Source organism: Uloborus diversus, unplaced genomic scaffold (assembly GCF_026930045.1).
Source record: "Uloborus diversus isolate 005 unplaced genomic scaffold, Udiv.v.3.1 scaffold_483, whole genome shotgun sequence".
NCBI lineage: Eukaryota > Metazoa > Arthropoda > Arachnida > Araneae > Uloboridae > Uloborus > Uloborus diversus.
This window is the reverse complement of record NW_026558663.1, coordinates 67,057-88,969: the sequence shown is the minus strand read 5'-3', so window position 1 is coordinate 88,969 and position 21,913 is coordinate 67,057. Positions and strand designations below refer to the sequence as shown.

Sequence of the window (21,913 nt, the reverse complement as noted above, 5' to 3'; positions counted from 1 at the left end):
CTATATTTTGAACACTTTCTTTTGCACATATGCATAAATGTGGAAAAACTTGGTTGATGAAGAAAAATACTCCTGCATACAAATTGAAATTTTTATTGAAGAATTTAATTTCTACATAACTAGATTAAAATCAGCTGCATAAATAAGTTATATATTTATACTTGAATATCCACATTGAATAAATGTATTAAATAGTCCAAAAAATAGTTTTGACACATTTTGTTCTGTTTTTGATCTTTTCTCACAAAATATAGTTTCTCAAAAAATAGTTTTGGACACTTTCGGACACAAGGGTTTTGAACAGGATGGTTAAAACCTTGCCAATCCTGCTTTCACACATGCATAAACATAGGGAAATTTGGTTACTATTATCAAAAAAAAAAAAAAATAAATAAATAAATAAATAAATAAAAAATAACATAGACTCATGCATACAAATTGAAATTCTAATCAAGAATGCAACTTCTATGTAACTAGATTAAAATCAGCTGCACAAATAAGTTGAATGTTCTTATTGAATAAATGTTCAATTAAAGCATTACTTTAATACATTTTATTCTGTTTTTAATGTTTTTTCACAAAATACAATTTTTCTAAAAACATAGTTTTGGACACAAGGGTTTTGGACAGGACGGTAAAAACCAGGGTTTTTACCGTGGTTTTTACCGTAGTGTCCAAAACCTTGCCAACCCTGGTAGAATGGCATGCTCAATAATTTGTCTTCCATGAATTAACAATTTATGCACACTAGCCGGCATAAAATACTAGTTATATAGTTGAACATACAGTTTCGCAGTGTCAAAAGTAAACTTTTCAAATTCGTCTTCATTTATTTCTTGTTCACTAGAAACGGCTTGTAAAATTATTGAAAAACGCTGTATAAGTCCAATGTCTAATCCCATTATATCGGATGACAAAGTCGGATTAGCAAAAATTTACGAGCAATGTTTCCATCATTTGTTGTTCCAGAAATTTGCTTCGGCATATCTACCAAAAGGCCCATTTCTTTTCTAAATCTGTCTTGAATATATTTTTTACGCCTTTTTACCGTTTCCTTATCTTGATTTCTTACTTGCCATTTTTTCACTTCAAGTTTATATGACAAATGAAGAAGACACTTGAAGCATCTGATCCAAGCATGTAAACCTGATAATCCAAATCTGAATTTTGAAGGATCTATTGATTTTTGAGTATGTTTCTCAAGCGCATTTATTTCTTTAGGACAAGCTCCGCAAATGTAACATTTTTGATTAGATTGTTCATTTAGAATGCTATAAATTTTCCTGTCAACCATAGTCATTACCAATGATTGTCCCACCAAAAATTCTCTATCATTAATTTTTATTTTTTAAGGACAAAGGCTTGCTATTTGAGATTCTATTTTATCAACTTCTTTCTTGATTAATGTTGGAATCTCTTTTTCAAAAATTACTTTTATTGGTCTGCAATATCTGGTTGAAGATGGCCGAAGATTTTTCCAGAGCTCCTTTTCTTGACTTTTTAATTGAAGTGGTACTAATGAAATAGTAAACACAGATGAATCATCGTAACAGACCTCATTGCCTTCGAATTGCTGTTTAAAAGTGCTTTGACCAGAAGCTCCATCACATCCATATTTAAAAATCATATTTGTGAAGAAGTATCTACTGTTAAAAGTTCCTCGAATTTTTCACATTCACTTTGAAAAAGCCACAATATTGTATGATTTATAAGTGACTGAAGATTCATTTCGGCAGAAATGTCAGTTATATGTATATCATCTGGATAACATTTTTTCTTTGATTCTAATACTTTTTCATAACATGGATATATATTTGCATTCTGATTTTTAGCTAATTTGTGTGTTTCAATGTACTGACTTTTTGTCAGTTTTGTATTTACATAGTAGGCTAAAGCTTGGTCAGGAGTTTTCACCACTTTATTTGTTACGGTTCTTTTTAAAGCCGTTTTAATTCTAGTAGCTCTTTTTGGTGACACATTTACTTGTTGTAAGAGTTCTGCAGCATCTCGTTTTCCTGAAGAACCAAGACTAATTTGAGCGGCAAAAAATAATTGCTCTGAACTACTATCTTGAATAACAGATGCGACGTTATGTTTTTTAGTTTTAAGGCTTGAATTTTGAAAAGTTGTTGTAGGTCAACCGCGAGCTGCAAAATTTTGCTATATTTTTGAAGATCCTGGAAGTCTTATGACAGCTTCTTTAACAACTCTTTCATCAAATATAATATCACTTTTTAACCAAATAGAATGTTTTCGCAAGAAAGTTTTCTGTGAGGAAGAGCAACGCTTCCATTTGTCTTTTACATGTACACAAAAATTATTTACAGTATTTACAACACTTAGCTTAATATCATTCTTACAGTCATTCAAGTTTAAAGTTTCAATCACAAAATTATATACACTATTCGAGTCCTTGTTTAGAAGCCAAACATCAAAAAGAGTTTGCTTTTTTAATGAAATCATTAAATCAGGATAAATTCACATGCATTAATGATAGGAAAATATATTTGTTTCACTTACATATGCAGAGGCGAACGTTATTACTACCATCTGCACTCCATTCCAAAAAAAAAACTTTAGAATAGTTATAAAAATTACTTATAGTTGCCAATATAAAAAAAAGGGTTTAAAAATAAATAGCAGACAACATTCAACAGCAGACGATAGTTAAAAAAACATTACTGAAGGGATAAGGAAGAACCTTCATCAGAAAGAATTTGGTTGTTTTGCCATTCTTTCCTTCTGTAAGCTATCAGGTTGCTAAGATTCTAAAACGTTTCCAATTCCAGGTGGTGTTCTCTCCTATTAATAAACTTTCATTCTCTTCTCTTAAAGATCCTATTCACCCTCGTAATTGTTGTGGAATTTATAGAATTAATTGTAGTTGTAAACTTGCCTATATTGAACAGACTCTGCGTGCTTTAAAAATTCGCTTGAAAGAGCATCAAAATTATGTGAAAAAACAACAATTAAATAAGTCTAGTATTGCTCAACATTGTTGGGATTCGAATCACTCTTTTGATTTTAACTCTTATCAGATTATCCAAAAATGCCCCAATTCATCAGATCTTGACTTTTGGGAATCCTTTCATATTTTGAGGATCAGTTCTAACTTAGTTAACGATCTTAGTGCAGTTCCATATTTTTCCAACATTTGGCTCCCATATCTTTAATACTGTCCTTTCCCCATCCTCCCCCCCTTTTTTCCCATTCATTTTTATCTATCTTCCTTTGTTTATTTTTACCTTTTTGTCTTGATTGCAACCCCCCCCCCCCCCCCAATTTTCTTCTATTTATCTTTATTTTTTCCTTTTTTCGAATATTTTTTGTTTTTGTTTATTTTATTTCATGGTTTTCCATTCAGCTTTTCCTTTCTTGCGGTTCACGGTTATTGACAATTTCTTTTCTTTTTGTTTAAGCTTCGGCTTAATCTTTGTCCAATTGAATTCTTTCTTTCTGGGTTCGTATCTAAGAGAAAGCTCTTGGCCTTTGCTTGCATTCCTATTGGTTCTTGATCGGTTTATAACTTTGTCATTGGTGTTTGGCTAATCCACTGTTTTTATCTTTTAAGCTGCATGCTTATCTGCTCTTGGCTTTTGTCGGATGTCTTTTCATCCATAAGCTCATTATTTTTTGCATTGAAAAAGGCGTTCCCTGTAGCGCCGAAACACGTGTCTGCTGTAATTTGCAAATTTGTGCTTCATGTAACATTGTTTTGTCTTACTTTAATGATCATCTTTATTGAAGAGACATTTAGTTTTTGGCACCATGATTCATGAAAATTGATAATACTCTTATGGCCGAATAGATCTGGCTATAGTATTTTGCCCAGATGTTTTTAGATATACCAGGTACATAAAAACGACGTAAATTAGATGGCGGAGGCTCGTGGAGAATTTTTTTGCTGCTCTAATAACTTTTGATGAAATGGTGTATAATTCGTCACTTTTTATCTTGGAAAAAAATGCATCTAAAACTCGCATTTAATTAATGAAACTGATAAATAATATTAACATTGGATAACACAATGACAATATATAAACATAAATAATTTAAAATTAGGCAGACAAATTTTAACGATAATCAATTATCTTCCATGTAGAAGGTCATAAAATGCACTTTTGCTAAACGCGAACTTCAACCCATTACAGAAAAATATTCAGGAACTTCCCGTCCAAATTAGACTTGGTTCCCTGATTTATAGGTATTTAAGTTTCTAATAAAATATTAGTTATCGCGAAATAACAATGATGCAATTTTGATTTTTGTCGAGCTAGATTCAATAAATCGACCACTGTGTGCCGTAAGAAACTGGACGAAATGAAAAATAATCTGATTATACATACATAAATTTATTGTTATGGTGTAAATATATTAGTATATTATTCTAATATATTTTCTATTATGAATTAATCATTTAATTAAAATAGAACCATTAGCTTTGGAATTTTGTAAATCTAAAAAAAATATTAATTACACATTGATGCAGCTAATTTTAGATCATAATTTACTTAAAAGTAATAAAATTTAAAAATGTGAATTAGCTATTGGGCATGATTCGACTATTATATACAATAGTAGAAAATAAACTCAATGGGAAAGTCAAATGAAATGCTTGGAGACATACATACAAAACAGAGATTTATTGACTAAAAATATTTTAAACCTGTTATATTTTTCGAATTTTTATTGATGTCATTCCATAGAAAAATATTTATGAACTCAGCATATTTTATGGAATGTTAATTTCATACAAATTAAGAAAAATTTCTTCTTTAGTAGGGTTGTGGGTACTCAGAACAGTGTACCAGAAGAGGCTATAATAGGCAAGAGGGTAGATAGCTTTAAAAGAGCCATTAATCTTCATTGGGAACTAATAAATTGACTAGGAACAGCCTAGTCAGAGCATATTTCTAATCATCACATTTGTATTTGTATTGCAAGAACAGATTTCACTTCATGCCAACATTCCTTTTATTAATATTAGGTAGTTTTTCTTTTTCTTTTTTTTTAAATTTGATTTTTAATGTTTTGAAACTCTAACCTTTCAGCTGATGTGCTTGTTTTATAAACCCTATTAAATGCTTTATAATTTATTTTTAACACTCATTTGAATTTTTAACACACTTACATAAACTTCAACTGATCTTACTTTTTTTTTTTTTTCACTTTAAAATATTTTACAATCAATTGTTTATATACAGATTTATGTAAGCTATTTTTATATTAAAATATTACTTGAACAGGAAAAATCTATATAACTATTTATTATTTTCAAACTTCAAATTTTTAACGCAAAACTTTCAATTTACTGATGAAGTGACAAAGTTCAGGACAGTTTTTTCTGGGGTGGACAAAATAGGACAACCCTGCTTCCAGTCCTCTGGCACTGCCCCCGAATTATAAGAAGCATTGAAAATATTTAAAATAACACCCACTAATTCCTCTGCACATTCAACTAAAATTTTTGGACAAATATTATCTAGTTAAGGAGCTTTAGTTGCTTTAATTTTTTCAAATGAAATAGAATCTCCTCCCTGCGAAACACAAAATCCTCAAGCTGTATTCAAGGATTTTTAGATTTGAAAAAAAAAAAAAAAACTTGTTACTAATTGTTTTAGTTATTGAAAAATTTGAAAATTTTCTTTCATTTTTAACAACCAAACTATTTTTTACAGTGTAAGAAATTTAAAATAAAATTATGAATGCATTTAAAGAAACTGAATTAAATTTTTAATTTAACTCAATAGATGTGAAAATTATAGTGAAATAATTTTTCAGAATTAGGAAATCTTCTGTGTTTATTTTAAAAAATGTTTAAAATGATTGAATTTGACAGTAATGGGAGTATTAGAGTTTTCAACAGATTTTTGACATTTTCAGACAGGCTTATGATAGTTTTAGACTTGTTTTTGACATCAACATGGGCGGATTTATGGGGGGGCGAGGGGGGTCAGTGCCCCCCCAGTCTTGGAGGACTTTATACAAGGTAACAGCACACCTTCAAAAATGTGAAAAGAAAAAAATCATGATTTTTTTCTTTTTTTGAAAAGTTCACAAGTGAAAATGAAGAGAATAGCAACTTTCCTTTTCTGTTTGGGGGAGAGGGATGGGCAAGAGTAAAGCTGTCACCAGATTGTTGAAATGTGTTGAAAACGACGACTTTGAATTGAAAACCATTAGAGCAAGTATATGAGTGAAAATATGAGTAATCAGCCGTTATATTTAAAATAATCAACGACTGTTTCAACAAATTGGAAACTGAAACAAAGATTTAAAAAAAAAAAAAAAAAACGGATTTACTTATAAACTAAACAAGCTTGAGGGCACCCGCTTTGTTGAAGGCCCCAACTCCGGAAAATTTCATGATTTGTTCTTTAAAGAAAAGAAGAAAAGTACTTGAAAAAATAAATTCCATTTTAAAGTGCTTGAAAACCTTGAAAATTTGGAAAAGTGCGGATACAAAAAAATTTATAACAAATGATGGGGGGTAGGGGAGGAATACCGAAATGTGTCAAATTTAGCTCCTTGCCACATCCTGCATCAAAAATATAAAAATCATGGTTCTCACGTTTCTGTAGCATATTACTTGAGATAAATTTTTGTGGCTCACATGTTTCATATGCTGTTTATTTAATCCTGAATGCAGTAATTTTGGAAATTATTTTCAATTACTTGCGTTTATCTTACTTCTTCTGCATATTGTTAATCTGTTTAGCCCAGAAGGGGAAAAAAAAACCACTGCCTCTATTTTTTTTTCATTTTTTGCACTTCTTGTAATTGAAAATAAAAAGTTGTTGTAATGAGAAATCAATAGGTTTTTTTTAAAACTTATACTGTTGTTGTTGTTCCTGATGCACCCAAGGGAGCCACCTTGGAGCACCCAAGGTAAGGAATAACGAAGGCGTTAATCCGCTTTTGAGGCTAATATGAGCGGCTTTTGTTTGACTGAGCCCCATTTTAGGTGGAAGTCCGACTTTTGCTCAGACACATACAACAGATAGCACAATTCAGATTTATTACCACACAAGGAAATCAGAAGAACATCCAAGGAAGCAGGCGGGAATTGAACCCATGCCTCTCTGCATGCAAGCAATTGCTGAACAACACCGCTCGGACACCGAGGCTCCAAACTTAAAATAGTTGTTTCTTACAAAGTTAGAACAATACTGTAAAACAGTACAATCAAGTACTAAATTTCAGAGACTGGAAAGGCCAATTTAAGTGCCTTAAATAATTTTAATTGTTCTTGAGTCCTTGAAATGGATTAGATGAGTCTGAAATTCCTAAGCAAAGTGTGCTTCAACTTTATTTCTTATCAAGTGTATAAATTATGAATTGTCCAAATGGTCCTATTTTCTAAATCCATACACCATTTCTTTTTTTTTACTATTGATCATTTTGTTTTTAATTCCGTGTTGTATTTGTCGGTGGGTTGGAGGCGTGATCAAAAACTGATTGAATTGAACCGACAGCCAAAGTAAGCAAATAACAATGCATCTGAGAACTGTTGAATTGATTTGTCAAACCCAAAAACAATTTTTACTGTGCATTATCGTAATTTGCAAAAGAGTATTTTGCTATTTGTCTCCGAGATTTTAGTAGTTCCAATTACCCCTTCTAAGGCTTCAAAATGCAGAATTTTGTATCTATTTTACAAAATTTCCTGCGGGGGAGAATCCCCCGGACCCCCTAAAATTACAGATATTCTATTCCTTACTTAAAAGGGACTCCATTTTCCACCTTAGACTTTATGTATAATGCATGGGGGGGGGGAGGGAGGGCTTTCAAAAATGGCCTTTTTTGCCACTGATAGAAAAGTTGATCAGACTACTAAAGAGACCCAAACCCTGAAAAAGTTTAGGGGCAGGCTAAGTCTAAATCCAGCCAGTTGTAATCAATACAACTAATAATACTTTAAAAAAAATGCTGCCCCCCCCCCCCCCAGGAACTCAGTTCTAAATCCGCCTATAGACATCAACAACCCAACACTGGTTCAAACGCATGTTGGATACTGTTCAACGTAGGATTGCAACAGCAAATTTTTAATGTCAGACAGAGTCCAACGTAGGACCGCAAAGGGTTAAAAACAAGTGTAATTTTGTGTGTGCTGTTGCTCAAATATGCATTTTGTGTCTATTTTACTCAAATTCTTTTCAGAGTTGGAAAGAGGGTCTTGAGAAAAGTCTGGGAAATATGGTTCTGGAAAAAGTTCCTGGATATATATATATATATATTTTAAATTGGAAAACTAGTGTCATTTGAAAGTTTGATATTGAAAAAAAGTTTGCTTTTCATGAGTATTGTAAAGTGAAATGTATTTCATATTTCTCTGGCAGTTTTTTTTTTTTTTTTTTTTTTATGCTTTGTCTACTCCATTTTAATCTAGTTTTTGTTAAATTTTTTTTTTCTTTAGCTGGGAAGAAAATAACTGTTTTCCAGGACTACTATGCATTCAATCTAATGTTACATATTATTCTATTGTAGTTAATTTAAGTGTTTATGTCCCCAAAAAAATTTTCCCCTTTAAATTTTTTATGGCTTTTTCCTTTTTTCAAATGGAAACGTATGCTTTTGAAAAGATTTGCTTAATTTTCTTCTCCATTTGCCTATGGTTTCAACGATGCTAATATCTTTCACCTTTAATTTTTGAGATACAGATCCTTTGTCGAGACTTCAGGTCTTTTTTTTTTCCGGTTGGGACAAACTGAAAATGAATTGTTGAATGAGTGAAGTGAATTGCTGAAATGAAAATATTTGAAAACAAACTTTGGAATTGTTTCTGATTTTCCTTCAAAGAAAAAATATCTTCATTCAGCTTTTTGTAGAGTAGGGATGCAGGTTAATAACAAAGTTGATAAAAGTGAAGCATATGCTCAAAACAGCAATGTTTGTGTTTGTTGATATTTGTTATTTATTATTCTTAAAATTTCTGAATATTTTGTACGAATTGTGTTCTAAATTTTTCTAAACCTCTGAGGCAATCTTTTCTTTTAAAATGGCAGAAGAACTGTAATCATCGATTTCAAACGCTTGAAAATATTGGAACAGAGGAAGGGGTTCAGTTTGTTTTGAATGAATTAAAACAACTTCATTTTGCTAGAATCATTCTACGAAACCAGTCCAAGTGCTTGATCACGTTTCAGTAATTCCCTACTTAGATTGCTGATGTTTTTGTTTTTTAATACTTTTTTTTTAATCCCCAAGATTTGAATTCATCATACTCTTTTAATAGAACATCTTCCAAATGCATGTATTACATTGTAATTTTCAGTTTATGTACTATTTTTAAAAGTTTTCTTCAATTTCAAATGTGATATATTTTCCCCTCTAGATTATGTTGACTATATATGCTGCTGGCGGAGCACTATTGTTTACACTAGTAAGTTATTAATTATAATTTTTAGACTTTATTTAAAAACAATTCTCTTTATGTCCATATATTCACCAATAAGCTCACACCCTAGTGTTTTTAAAGTTAAAATAAACTATAAATAAACATTTTAAATATATATTTTTGCAAGTTCGCTGAAGATTGAAGGTAGTAATAGAAACAAGCAGGCATTAGGTGTGCTTTGTAACTTAAAAATGTCATTTGATGCCTAGATTTCCTATTTTAAGAGTCAAATTTGACCCCTAAAATTTATAATTATACAGTGGCGTACCTAACATGGGTGACACCCGGAGTAGTAATTTGTGGTGTCCCCCTCCCTAAAATCACAAAATAATAATAATAATAATATTCTTTGAACACTATACACATGAAATTTATTCAATTTTCAGAAACAACTACCTTTGAGTTATAATGAAATTTTAAGTGTGCTAATGTATAAAAAGCAAATAAAAACTATGAATGCTTTATAGCCTATCTCAAACACATTGAAAGATAATGAGCTTCAGTTTTTTGCTAAAAGGGGAAACCACTACTACGTCTAAGTATTGCCATATGAATCTAATCCTGAGTATCACTCCATGGTCTGGTGGAAAAGAAGTGGGTTTGAGGTCCCCCCCCCCCCCCCTTACCGGAAAATTTTTGAGTTTGCAGTCTTGAAAATGAATTTTAGCTGCATATTTTTTTTTTAAAGTACAATTCCACTTTGGGTGTCACCCATCAGACAAGTGACACACAAGCCCGTACGCCCCCCCCCCCCCCCAGCAATACCACTGAATCACATCAAACTTCTTCCCTCCCATCATAATCTACATTTGACTTCAAGAAAAGCTCTTTTAAATTTTCACATGTTAATTTTGCGTGTGTGTATTATTTTGTGTTTTTTTTTTTTTTTTCAATCTAATGTAAATTGAATTCATCAAAAAGAATACCTAGATTTTTCATTCTGCCTGAAATTTATTTATCAAGCGTTATCATAATGCCTGGATTTTAATTCATATTCTAGCACAACACTTCTCATGCTGGAATTTTACACAAAGCTGCTTTTTCCCTTGAGTTTCATGGCCAATTTTAAACTTTTTGTATTGTATTTCTTAGTAACATGAAATTTTACTTTGAGAGTGTTTATTTCTTTTACATCCCAAAAACATCAATTAGTCTACTATTGCTAATTTAAGCGGGCTCAGGTGGCAAGAAGGGGGCAAAGCTCCCAACAGCAGTGCACTTCAGTAGGTTGAGCTGCTTCAGGTAACTAAGTTGTGGTAACTGCTGCAGGTGGATACTGCCCTGGTGGCTAGTACAGTTGGCTCTCTGTTTAACGACTTTCAAGGGAACACAAAAAATCGTCCTTAAGTAGAAAACGTCCTTAAATAGAATGCTTTTAACACTACAGTGGACCATCTGAGAGCGTGAAAAGCCGTCGTTAAATAGAGAAAGTCGTTAAATAGAGCGTTGTTAATCAGAGAGCCAACTGTATCTATATATTTGTTGCTTCATTTGATTGTGCTTATTCATTGATTCAATTTTTTCAAAATATGTTTATTTTATTTTTCAGTTTTTGGCATATGACACTCAAATGTTGATGGGTGGTAAAAAGCATGAGTTAAGCCCTGAGGAGCATATATTCGCAGCCATGCAGCTGTACTTGGATATCGTCAACATCTTTATGTATCTCTTAATGTTGTTAAATTTGGGTAGAGGAGATTAATCCCTCACAGCAAGCAATTCTATTTCAAATGCTTGCTCACAGGTAAGATTAAAACACTTTCAAGTTATTTTACTATACAGTTTTATAATGAAATTGTTGTACAAATATTAAAGTTTACAGAGAAATTGCTTAAAAATTTGTGAAGCAGATAAATACACTCAGGAAATTGAAAATAGCGCACCCAAGAAGCAAGCATTGGATTTAAGTGAAATTTAATATACAGAATAATACAGATGAGAGATACACTTGATCCCAAGATCTAGACAATTAAACAAATACAGGCTAAAAAATGAGATAAATGCAGTGCTACTTTAATAGCACGTTGGACCCCCTTTTGCTGCAATACATATCGCAGTACGGTCCGACATTGAGCTAATTATGCGTCTGATGTTGGGGACAAGTTGGGGGAGCGATCCGGCCATGGAAGTGTCTCAAAAGAACATAAGAAGTCTTAAACAACTCTAGCTGTATGCGAGCGAGCATTATCTTGCTGGAAAATTGCTCCTGAGAGGCCACTTAGGAACAGTCCTAGACGTTTTTGCAGTATGTCATAGAATGTCATTAATATAATGCTGACCCGTTAAGCCCGTTAAGGTTCCATGTACCACAACTAGAGTGGACCGACCATCATAGGCTATAGCGTCCCAGACTACTATGATCGCTGTTTGGGCAGTGTGTCGTGCGATAGAAAGGGTGGAGTGGTACCTTTCTCCAGGGCACCTTCACATCTGTGCACGGATACTATCTGACCCCTAAACGAATCGGGATTCATCACTGAGCACCACCTTTTGCCAATCAGTGACATCCCACATTGCTCTGGCTTCGCACCATTGCAGACGAAGTTGCCATGATTTGATGATAAAGGGAGTGCACAAAAAGGGCACTTGGACTGTAGATTTACTCTCGCAAACGTTTAGAAATGGTTCGAGGAACAACTGCTACCCCTACGTCTGCTTGCATGTTGAAACGAGTCACTGTGGGATCCTTTGAGCGCTTGCCGCACGATCCTCCCATCCTCTCTCCTTGTGATCTTCCTGGTCACTCCAGACCTGGTTTTTTGCACGTAGGTACCATCTCGTGTTCACTGCCTCCAACAGTTTCTAACGGAGCACTTAGAATGATTCACCTGTGCAGCAATTTGGCTCGTCGACCAACCTGCAATTTTCATGTCGATGTTCAAGCCGCTTTCAAACTCGCTTAACTGTGAGAAATGCTTTGTAACTAGTCTGCCTGGTATCCTTCACTCATTAAGGTTCTCTGACAATACGGATATAATCGTAACATTTATAAATCTTAGATTATCCACTGGTTTACAGGGTTCGTACGCCCTTGAAAAACCTTGAAAAGTGCTTGAAAAATAAAAGTTCATTTTCAAGTGCTTGAAAACCTTGAAAAAGTTTTAAAACCTTGAAAAAGTTTCTTAGTTCTTTAATTCTCTCAAATATCACCGGATTGTGCTTAAAAGTTTTAAAAAAGTATTTCACGAATGCAATTTTTGGAACATGTCCTCAATAAACAACATCGCGAAAAATTGCTTCAGTGTTTGGGATTTCAATCCTATTGCATCTTGTAAATATTTTGATGTTTTTTACAACCGAAAGATATTTTGACATATGGTGCCTCAGATTAGTTTATTTTTTGTATAATTTCATTAATTTACTAAGGAATCAATTTAGTAACCATGACAACATGGAACTTACTTGGATTTCGCGGAAAATCGCTCTTGCTTTTAAAATTTCAATCTTTTTGCATCCTGCAAATATTTAAATATTTTGACTAATCAAATGTTATTTTCGCATATGCTACCTTAGATTGGCATATTTTTCGTTCAATTTTAATAAAGAACTAATAAATTTATTTTATGGGAAACATGCCAACGTTGAACGAACTCAGACTTTGAAAAATTGCTTCTAGTGTTTGAAATTTCAATCTTTTTGCATATTGCAAATATTTAAATATATTGACTAATCGAATGTTATTTTCATACATGCTACATTAGATTAGCATGTTTTATGTTTAATTGTAGTAAAATATAAATTTTTTTTACGGGAACATGACAACATTGAACTTAATTCGCAAAAATTTGCTTCCCTTGTTTGAGATTTCAATTCTTGTGCATTTTGTAAATATTTATTTTTATATTTTTGGCAATTTAGAAGTTATTTTGACACTTGCTACATCAGATTAGTTTATTTTCTTTTTTATTTTAATAACTAAAGAATTAATTACTTTGGTCTTGTTTAATTATATGCTTATTTATTTTTGCAATTTTGAATTTTATTATCTTTCGCTAATTTTCGGTCGTAACAGATTTTTTGAAAAAAAAAAGCAAATGAGCAAGCACCTAACAAATTAAACTTAAAGTTTGTATTTTAGATATAAAGTTGAATTATATACTTTTATATAAATTTGAATTTATAAGTACATCATTTTCTTTATGGCTGCTAAAATAATTAAGGTGTGTAACATGGGTAATTATGTTCTGATTATTCTCTGGAAATCCAGTAGTGTTCGTTATGCTTTTACCTCCCTATATCTCTGATTTTCCTCTTTACTTCAAATGTTCAAAATTACTACTTTAGTGAGGTACTTGAAACAGCTTACGGAAAGAGGCTGTAATCAGCCAGAGGGTTGATACTCGTTCCTTAAGGAGGGTCATAGATCTTCATTTGGATCCAATAAACTGACTAGGACTAGCCTAGCTAGGCCCAGTGCCTGTTGCTGGTTATCAACAGGCACTGAATTTGGTATTTCTATGCAGAATATTTTGACTTAATAAACTATTTTAACATAAGAATTAAATTGTATGCATATCAAAAGTTATTGTTGCTCATATGTATATTCAAGTAATAAGAGTCTTGGTTTTAAAAATTACTCTCCCTTCCCCTGATTTGCTCTTTGAAACTTTCAGGTAATTTTTTATGAACTCACAAACCATAATCACACCTGAATATTATTCTCCTTCTAAATTTAAATTCTAATTTCAATATTAACCCATTTGTTCCCAAAATAAAACTACTTGTGTCATAATATATGTCAACTTCTTGTGAACTTTTTCAATTTCGAAATATTGCTCTATGAATCTGAACTTGCACATTTATTGATTATTACAAGTTATTCAGTGAAAGCTGAATAGGCTCAAGTTTACATTCAGAGTATTTATCATTTCTTAAGCAGCTTTTGTATATTTTAAGGTGTGGAGACTGGACTGTGAACTTTCATAAACTTTTCTTTTTTACTAACTTTTAAATTGACTCGATGACAGCTGAAATGCCTTATTGGCTGAACAACTAATACATACATACGAATAATTGATTTGCATACTTTTAAATGATTTGCGAACCTCTAATATTTTAGAACTTAATAGTGCAACCTGAAATTACTTTCTGGGTGGTGTTTTTGTCCTAACGGCCCTTATATTGTAATAAACCACCGTATTAATATTGGAAATAAATGTTGAAACCAGGAGGAGGGGATTTCAAAAACTTCTCTCTGGCAATGCCATTGAACTTGGATATTTTGATTTCTTCCCTTTTTTTTTTTAATATTAATTTTCTGATTCTAGAAAATACGCTTCTTTGAATGTGGAGAAAAATTAAACCTCTTAGGCAGGGTGTGATTGTGTTCCGGTATTTTACCGAATTTCCGGTATTTTCGGACGTATTTCCGGTATTTTTATATCCGAAAATACCGGAACTGTGTTTTTTTTTGTTATGCTTTTATCTCCCTACCTCCGCAATCTTTTTAAATTATATAATACTCATCAAATATACCTGCAAGAGCCTTAAGATGGACACCTATCCCTTAAGATGGACAAATGTTAAGATAATTTGTATAACACCAGCTCAAAAGTAACTTTGTAACCCATTAAAAATTTAACCAAATGTACACACAATATTTTGACTCCGAACTATTTATTTAATACATTTAATACTATGGCAAAGGTGCACGGGCCAAAGATTACCCCCCCCCCCCCCCGTTCTCGCTTTAAAACTTTCAGGTATTTTTTGATGAACTCACAATCACCCCTGCTCTTAGGATCTGCTTCTTTTTATGACTGAACTTTTAAGACATTTTCAGAAAAACTTTCGATACAGTAGATCTTTCATCAAAGTGTCTCTTGTTGTAGAAAAAGCAATTTTGTTTTCCTATACTTTTTTGTATTATTGCTTTATTTCTATGTTTGCAGCATATGAAATCTGCATACCAATATTTTTAGTATGAATTGAAAAAAAAATTTTTTGTCATGAAAAGTACTTGAAAAGTGCTTGAATTTTTTTCTCCCTGAAGGGTATGAACCCTGGTTTATACAGCACATTTTTCCCAATTAAATCTAGAATAACGGGAGGGGTCATTTTGACCCCAGGATTTCCCTGCTGCTCTTTTTGGATAGCCTTACCAGTCCCGACAGATTTAGATAATTGATGCTCTACTGCAGTTTGTGTTTAAGTTTTAACTTGATGTTGTTATATTTTGCTTACATTTAGACTTTATTCTTTTCTTTTTCCTTTTTAGGAACACATTCATATGTTGGGAACTGTACAAAGCAAAATCTTATGATCAATATACCTTTGAATGGTATAAAATTCATGTGATCAAGATAAATGTACTTTTCAAATTGAGATTTTTTCCCAGTCTTTATAAGTCTTTACTTTTTCAGCAAATGAATTCTTCTGTGAGCTTGAAATGGAAAATGAGATGACTGAGTGTATTTATTTCCTTAACCTAATGTATAGTTTGAGTTGAGAGTCTCAGTTTTACTTTGTCCTGTTATTTGATATCTTTCTTGCTGTAGTTTTTTAATATAAACTAGCATTTATTTTGTATTTGTTAAGATTTTTCTAAAAGCTTATTAGTCACTACCTGAATTTTTGTTTACCTGCATAGTCTCTTTTTTAAATGGAAAATGTTAAAACATTCCTGTTATAATGATTTATGACTACAGAGGTATGTGTATGAGTGACTTTTTTCTGACTCAAGATCTCGCTTATATACTTGTTGTGAAAATTGTATATAGCATGCTTTGAAAATTTAATGTAACAGACATTTTTGTTTCTTTCAAAGCTTATTTGAAACTTTGACAACAAAATTATTTGAAGAATTTATAATATAAAGTTCAGAAATTAGTATATTAGGAAGAATTTTCTTCAAATGATATCCTACTTAATTACTATCTTCTATTTTTACATGTTGAAAAAAAAATGAATTTGCATGTTATAACGCATTTTAAAGTATGTGTAGTATGTTAATGAAACAGATGTTCCAATATTTATTTTCTTTTATTGATGAAATTATTAGTCTACTTGTGATGGATAAGTTTACTATACATGTGAAAAAAAAAGTTTCAAGTTTTATTTTATGTAGATCTGTACTCTGATGCATTTCACATGTAATATGTTTATTTACAATAAATGTTTATCACAAAACAGACTAGTTGAATTCTTATTGAAAAGTAAATAATTGTAAAAATGTACCTAAAAATCAGAAGATTGCCGTTTCTTCAGATACTTACTTTTTTTCAGGGTTCATACAGTCCTGGATTACAGTGAAACCTGTGTATAACGATACTGTCTATAACAATATTTTTTTTCAGCCCCAGCAAGTATTGTTGTAGACAGGTTTTACTGTACTTGGAAAAGTCAGGAAAATGGATATCCTTCAAAAAGTCATGTCAAAGTAGGTTAATTCCTTTTTTTTGTTTTACTATCGATCCGAGAAATCTATTCTGTTCGCAATAGTGGATTGTCACTAAACTCCGCTGAAAATTGTATACCTTTCAGAAAATCTTTTATTATGAAGACGGACTAGTCACTTGATTCTTTCCCTGAAAAATTGACCTTTTTCTCCCCAAGTTGAACCTTCTTACAACTCTTTCTAATTGACAAGTAACATGCTTGAAATATTTTTACCATGTTAGCCGCTGTTTACTAAATCATCCTGATTTTTATGCAATTTGAAACCCAATTGCTGCCTTCTAATTATCTTCTTCTGGCACTGCTTAGCATCATTCACAAACTTCTCTGAATTAAAATGTACTGTGTACTGGGGTGCCTCCCTCCCCCACAAAGAGCGCCAAATTGAAAGCCCCCCCCCCTACTTCAAAATGAATACTCCTTCCCCTAAGTGTGCACCCCTGCTGTGCAACACCCTTCTTACTTTTCTAGATTTCACATCTCTTTCCCATACTCTTATAGTAGGGGAGATAGCGACAGTTTTTAATGCATTATTTATATAAGGCCAAAATTTTTTTAAATATTAGATTAGTTTACTTAAAAGAAGAAAACGCGAGTCTACCAAAAAGTTACCGTTGCAATAATTAATAAAAAATTTTGCAATATGTTGCAAAAACTTGTGAAATTGTCTTATATATATAAGGCTGAAACTCGGTAATATTATTGATTACGTATAAACATAACGAAAAATATATGTCTACCGCGTCCGAAGCGTTGCCGTGCGGTGTCTACCACCCACGCAAGGTGCGAAAAAATCAGTCAATTTTGACTTAAATATATAAGCCTAAAATTTTTTTTAGTAACTGTTTACAATGTATAAAATATAAAAACAAAAGTCTACCAGTTGTGTTATGTTGCAAATGCATGATAGACGTCACGGAATGTCGACCTCGTACCTCTATGTACCGTTTATCGGGCCGCTAGCGCTCGCTCGAAAAAGTTTGCTTGTCGTCGCGAAATTTCAATAAATAAAGCTGATTTTACTAAATGATTTGCTTAATCTTAAGGTACAACTTAAGGCTGAAAATTTAAAATTCTGAAGTAACATCATTATTTCGGTTAGGATGGAAAATAGCAAATTTGATGTAATTTCCCCATTAAATGTTTGAATATAAAATCCATTGTTACAAATTTTGTTGCCTTGCAAATGTAATGTTAATAGTAATCATAATGAAAATTTTGAATGAAGTCCTCTCTGGAGCAAGAATGAAATTTATTCACTGACGTTGCTTTCTAAGGGTTTTTATCCTCATCTATGCAAATAATCGATAATGGGGCTAAGTAAAAAGACGTATTAGGATCTTTATCCCAAGTTACTTACATGTTGTGAACCATTCTTTTGCGTATACTCAGCAACTAGACCACTTACAGACTTCTGAATTTTATTAAATGATTTGTTTAACCTTAAGGTACAACGTAACGCTAAAAAATCGAATTCTAAAGTAAAATTTTGTTTGAAAACGAAAAACTTTAAAATAACAGATTTAAAAAAAAAATAACAAGCACTTTTCATAATGCACTCAAAAGGACAAAATAACTTTTCTGGGTCAGAAAGGACAATTTAAGTGTTCCTGTAGTTTTTAATTCTTTGAAGAAAAAGATTTCACAAACGAAGAAAAGTGCGCTCAAGTCATTTTAAACCAAACTTTCCCATTAAGGAAAAAAAAATGCGTGTTTCAAACACTCAAATTTATGATTGAAAGCTAGATATTGGTAAAACATTCTCTACATGACTAGAACCGCACTTTTTCTTCGTTTGTGGTGTCATTTTCTTAGAAATTTTTGAAAACTATAGGAATTCTTAAATTGTCCTTTCTGACCCAGAAAAGTTATTTTGTACTTTTGAGTGCATTATGAACAGTGCTTATTATTTTTTAAAAAATCTTATTTTCCAGTAAATGCAGTAAGACAGATTTTTCAGTTCTGCAGATGGCTATTATCTGTTGACCCAATTTAACATATGCTAAAGAAATATAAACATCAGCAGCAATGCTATCGCCGCGAAGCACTGGATCAAGTTTGCTCCAAAATGGTGGATGCGTCGGCTTCTCCACTAACGGAGCCTTACTCAGGCCCAGGCCCCAGACCCAAGGTTATTAAAGGCGTGTTCTTCCCTTCTTCTTTCTTCGCAGTAGATGAATAAACAGCTTTACTTCCCCATTTACAAAATGTATTGAAAAGGTGGTGATTCAAAATATTTTTGAAGAATTTAAAATATATATATATATATATATATATATATATGAATAATGTAACAAAAGTATGAATATCAATTTAAATATGATAGAAAATTGTAATCATGAAAAAAAATAATAATTGAAACGATTTAAACTATTTATTAAAAAATAAATCAGCTTTATTTATTGAAATTTCGCGACGACAAGCAAACTTTTTCGAGCGAGCACTAGCGGCCCGATAAACGGTACATAGAGGTACGAGGTCGACATTCCGTGACGTCTATCATGCCTTTGCAACATAACACAACTGGTAGACTTTTGTTTTATATTTTATACATTGTAAACAGTTACTAAAAAAAAATTTAGGCTTATATATTTAAGTCAAAATTGACTGATTTTTTCGCACTTTGCGTGGGTGGTAGACACGGCACGGCAACGCTTCGGACGCGGTAGACATATATTTTTCGTTATGTTTATACGTAATCAATAATATTACCGAGTTTCAGCCTTATATATATAAGACAATTTCACAAGTTTTTGCAACATATTGCAAAAATTTATTAATTATTGCAACGATAACTTTTTGGTAGACTCGCGTTTTCTTCTTTTAAGTAAACTAATCTAATATTTAAAAAAAATTCTGGCCTTATATATATTGTCGTAAAATTTCGGTCGCTATCTCCCCTACTATTAGTGGTTCTTCGTCATTTTCTTATGGTCTGTGACTCAAGCACAAAATTATCCTGATAATGACTGCATTAGAATCTTTAGCTTCTCGATTTAAAGTATGAAGACATTAAAAGCTTTATCAGAACATAATAGCAATGATTTCTGTGCAGGGCGGGAGCCACTTAGTATCATATATTTTGTCTTTGCAAAATTAACGGATAAATATCTTAAGTAGCAACAGAACTGTTCCTGAATTTCCTCTTGGTTAAATACCTAGCTTCTTTCGCAACAATCCTATGGAATTATCAAAAGAGAATTTAGAAAGCTACTGTCAGTAGAACGAGTTTGGAATTCACACTTGTTTTTCAAACGAATCATGGCAGTAGGACATTTCGTAAATACTTTTATTATTTTGAATTAGCTTACATGACTACCGTAAAATGGTACAACTTTGTGCCAAGGGGGGCAACAATGGGCCACTGTTGCAATAGTGATGATTTTGCTCTCTAGTGGCCTATTTTTCGAACTTACGAGCTCCAAAAAAAAAATTACCGGGTAGTGTTACCATTTAGGTAGTTAAATATGCTTCATCAGAGATTGCCATTGTTTGTGTATGCTTCAGATAATTAAGTCGCTCTTAGTGCGTGATTCGACTCATTCGTGGAAGAGCCAAAAGTCTCCTTTGGGCAGACCACTAACAGTTTTCCAAGATCTGGCAAGTTCAGATTTGCTTTACTGGTTTGTCAGTTCTGAATTAAGCCGCTTGTTGACTTAAAATGTCTCGTAGTTTTCACAAGCTCTCAACGTTTATCGAAAATGGGATTGTTGGGGTATAACAATGGGCTACCTATTTTTCACAGTTTTTAGTGGCTTAAATTTCATTTTATTCTCTGTAGGGATGCTTTTGTCATATTTTGAGTTATTTATTGTAAATAATGGCAAGAAATGAAAGAAGGCTTGGGGGGTCGCCCGTACTAGGAGTTTTTGAAGAAGGTGCTGCCTGAAAGCTGGACCAAATACAAGCTGAGATAATTTTTAAAAATTATGTTTTGATGAGATTTGGAATAAGAAATGTGATTTTGCATTTTAGTTTTCAAAATTTCTTTTCTTTTTTTTAAATCTTGTTTTAAATTTGTCAGACCTACGTATTTTCTGAGACCTATGCATAGGTACCTAACCTATAGTTGGTGAGATTTTGCTAGTTTTCAAGTGTTTCTATGTCAAAACCAAGGTAGATAATAAAGAACGTTACCTACGTTTACCATGTTAAACTTTATTAATCAGTCAAAACCACAAATGATGATTAAGTCTTACAAAATTGAAAAAAAAAGGGTAAATGATGGTATAAAAAAGTTCTTAGAATTCTTAAAATTCCTTGTAGTCGCAGACAACAATAGGCCAGATCAAGTTTCCACTGTGTTTTCTAGGTTAAAATGAGGTGGCTGATAGTTGTGCCCAGTAGGGATACAAATATGGGCCACAGGGAAAAAATTCCCTTTCCTCTCTTTTCCATTTTAGATTTTTTTTTTAAACATTTCATTTGAAAGACGAGATGTAGAGCTACTATTGCTAAAGTCCTCAAATTTCTAAATCAAAGATATACATGGAATTCTTGTTGAAAACAACAAAAAGTGGCCCATAGTTGGACCATTTTACGGTACCTTTATGACTTTAACAATACTGAGAAAACCAATTCAACTTTCCTTCTGTTAGAAAGCAACTCGAATGCAACTTATTCAATCTATGACAAATGTTTTTGATCTTTTGTATCTGATGCTCAAAAACAAAGTTTAAAAACGCATCCCAATCATGCACTACAGTTGAACTGCATTTCAAGGATTACTTTTATTAAGATAGCCCTAATGTTAGATTCAGTGGCGTAGCTAGACCCGACTTTCGGGGGGGGGGGGGTTACTTCTTTTATATATATATATCGCTTGGATTTTTTTTCTTTTCTTCTTTGTTTTCTTTCTCTTCTCTCTTCTTTTTCTCTTTTTTTTTTTGAGACTAACGTTTCGGGGGGGGGGGGGGGTTGTCCCCAAAACCCCCCCCTTAGCTACGCTCCTGGTTAGATTTATTTAACTTATTCATTGCTGGTGTTTTTTTTGCCTGAGAAACAAGAAATCTCATTAAGCCCCATGTGATGAAAAAAAAAACAATCCAATTATATCATTTTTACAAGTTGATATAGAAAGACGTGACATACAAATATTTTATCTTAATTTTGTAACAATAC

The 21,913-nt window shown here is 32.4% G+C and overlaps 1 protein-coding gene across 1 annotated transcript in view; it reads left to right on the top strand.

The window, feature by feature from the left end:
• LOC129233506 (protein lifeguard 1-like) overlaps positions 1–16,520 on the top strand; it is a 49,446-nt gene extending 32,926 nt beyond the window's left edge. The window contains exons 10-12 of the mRNA XM_054867524.1: positions 9,335–9,382; positions 10,947–11,141; positions 15,615–16,520. Of these exons, the coding sequence (XP_054723499.1) occupies positions 9,335–9,382; positions 10,947–11,099 (201 nt within the window). The 3' untranslated portion in view covers positions 11,100–11,141; positions 15,615–16,520. The remainder of the gene's footprint in view (positions 1–9,334; positions 9,383–10,946; positions 11,142–15,614) is intronic.
• Positions 16,521–21,913: the final 5,393 nt, after the last annotated feature.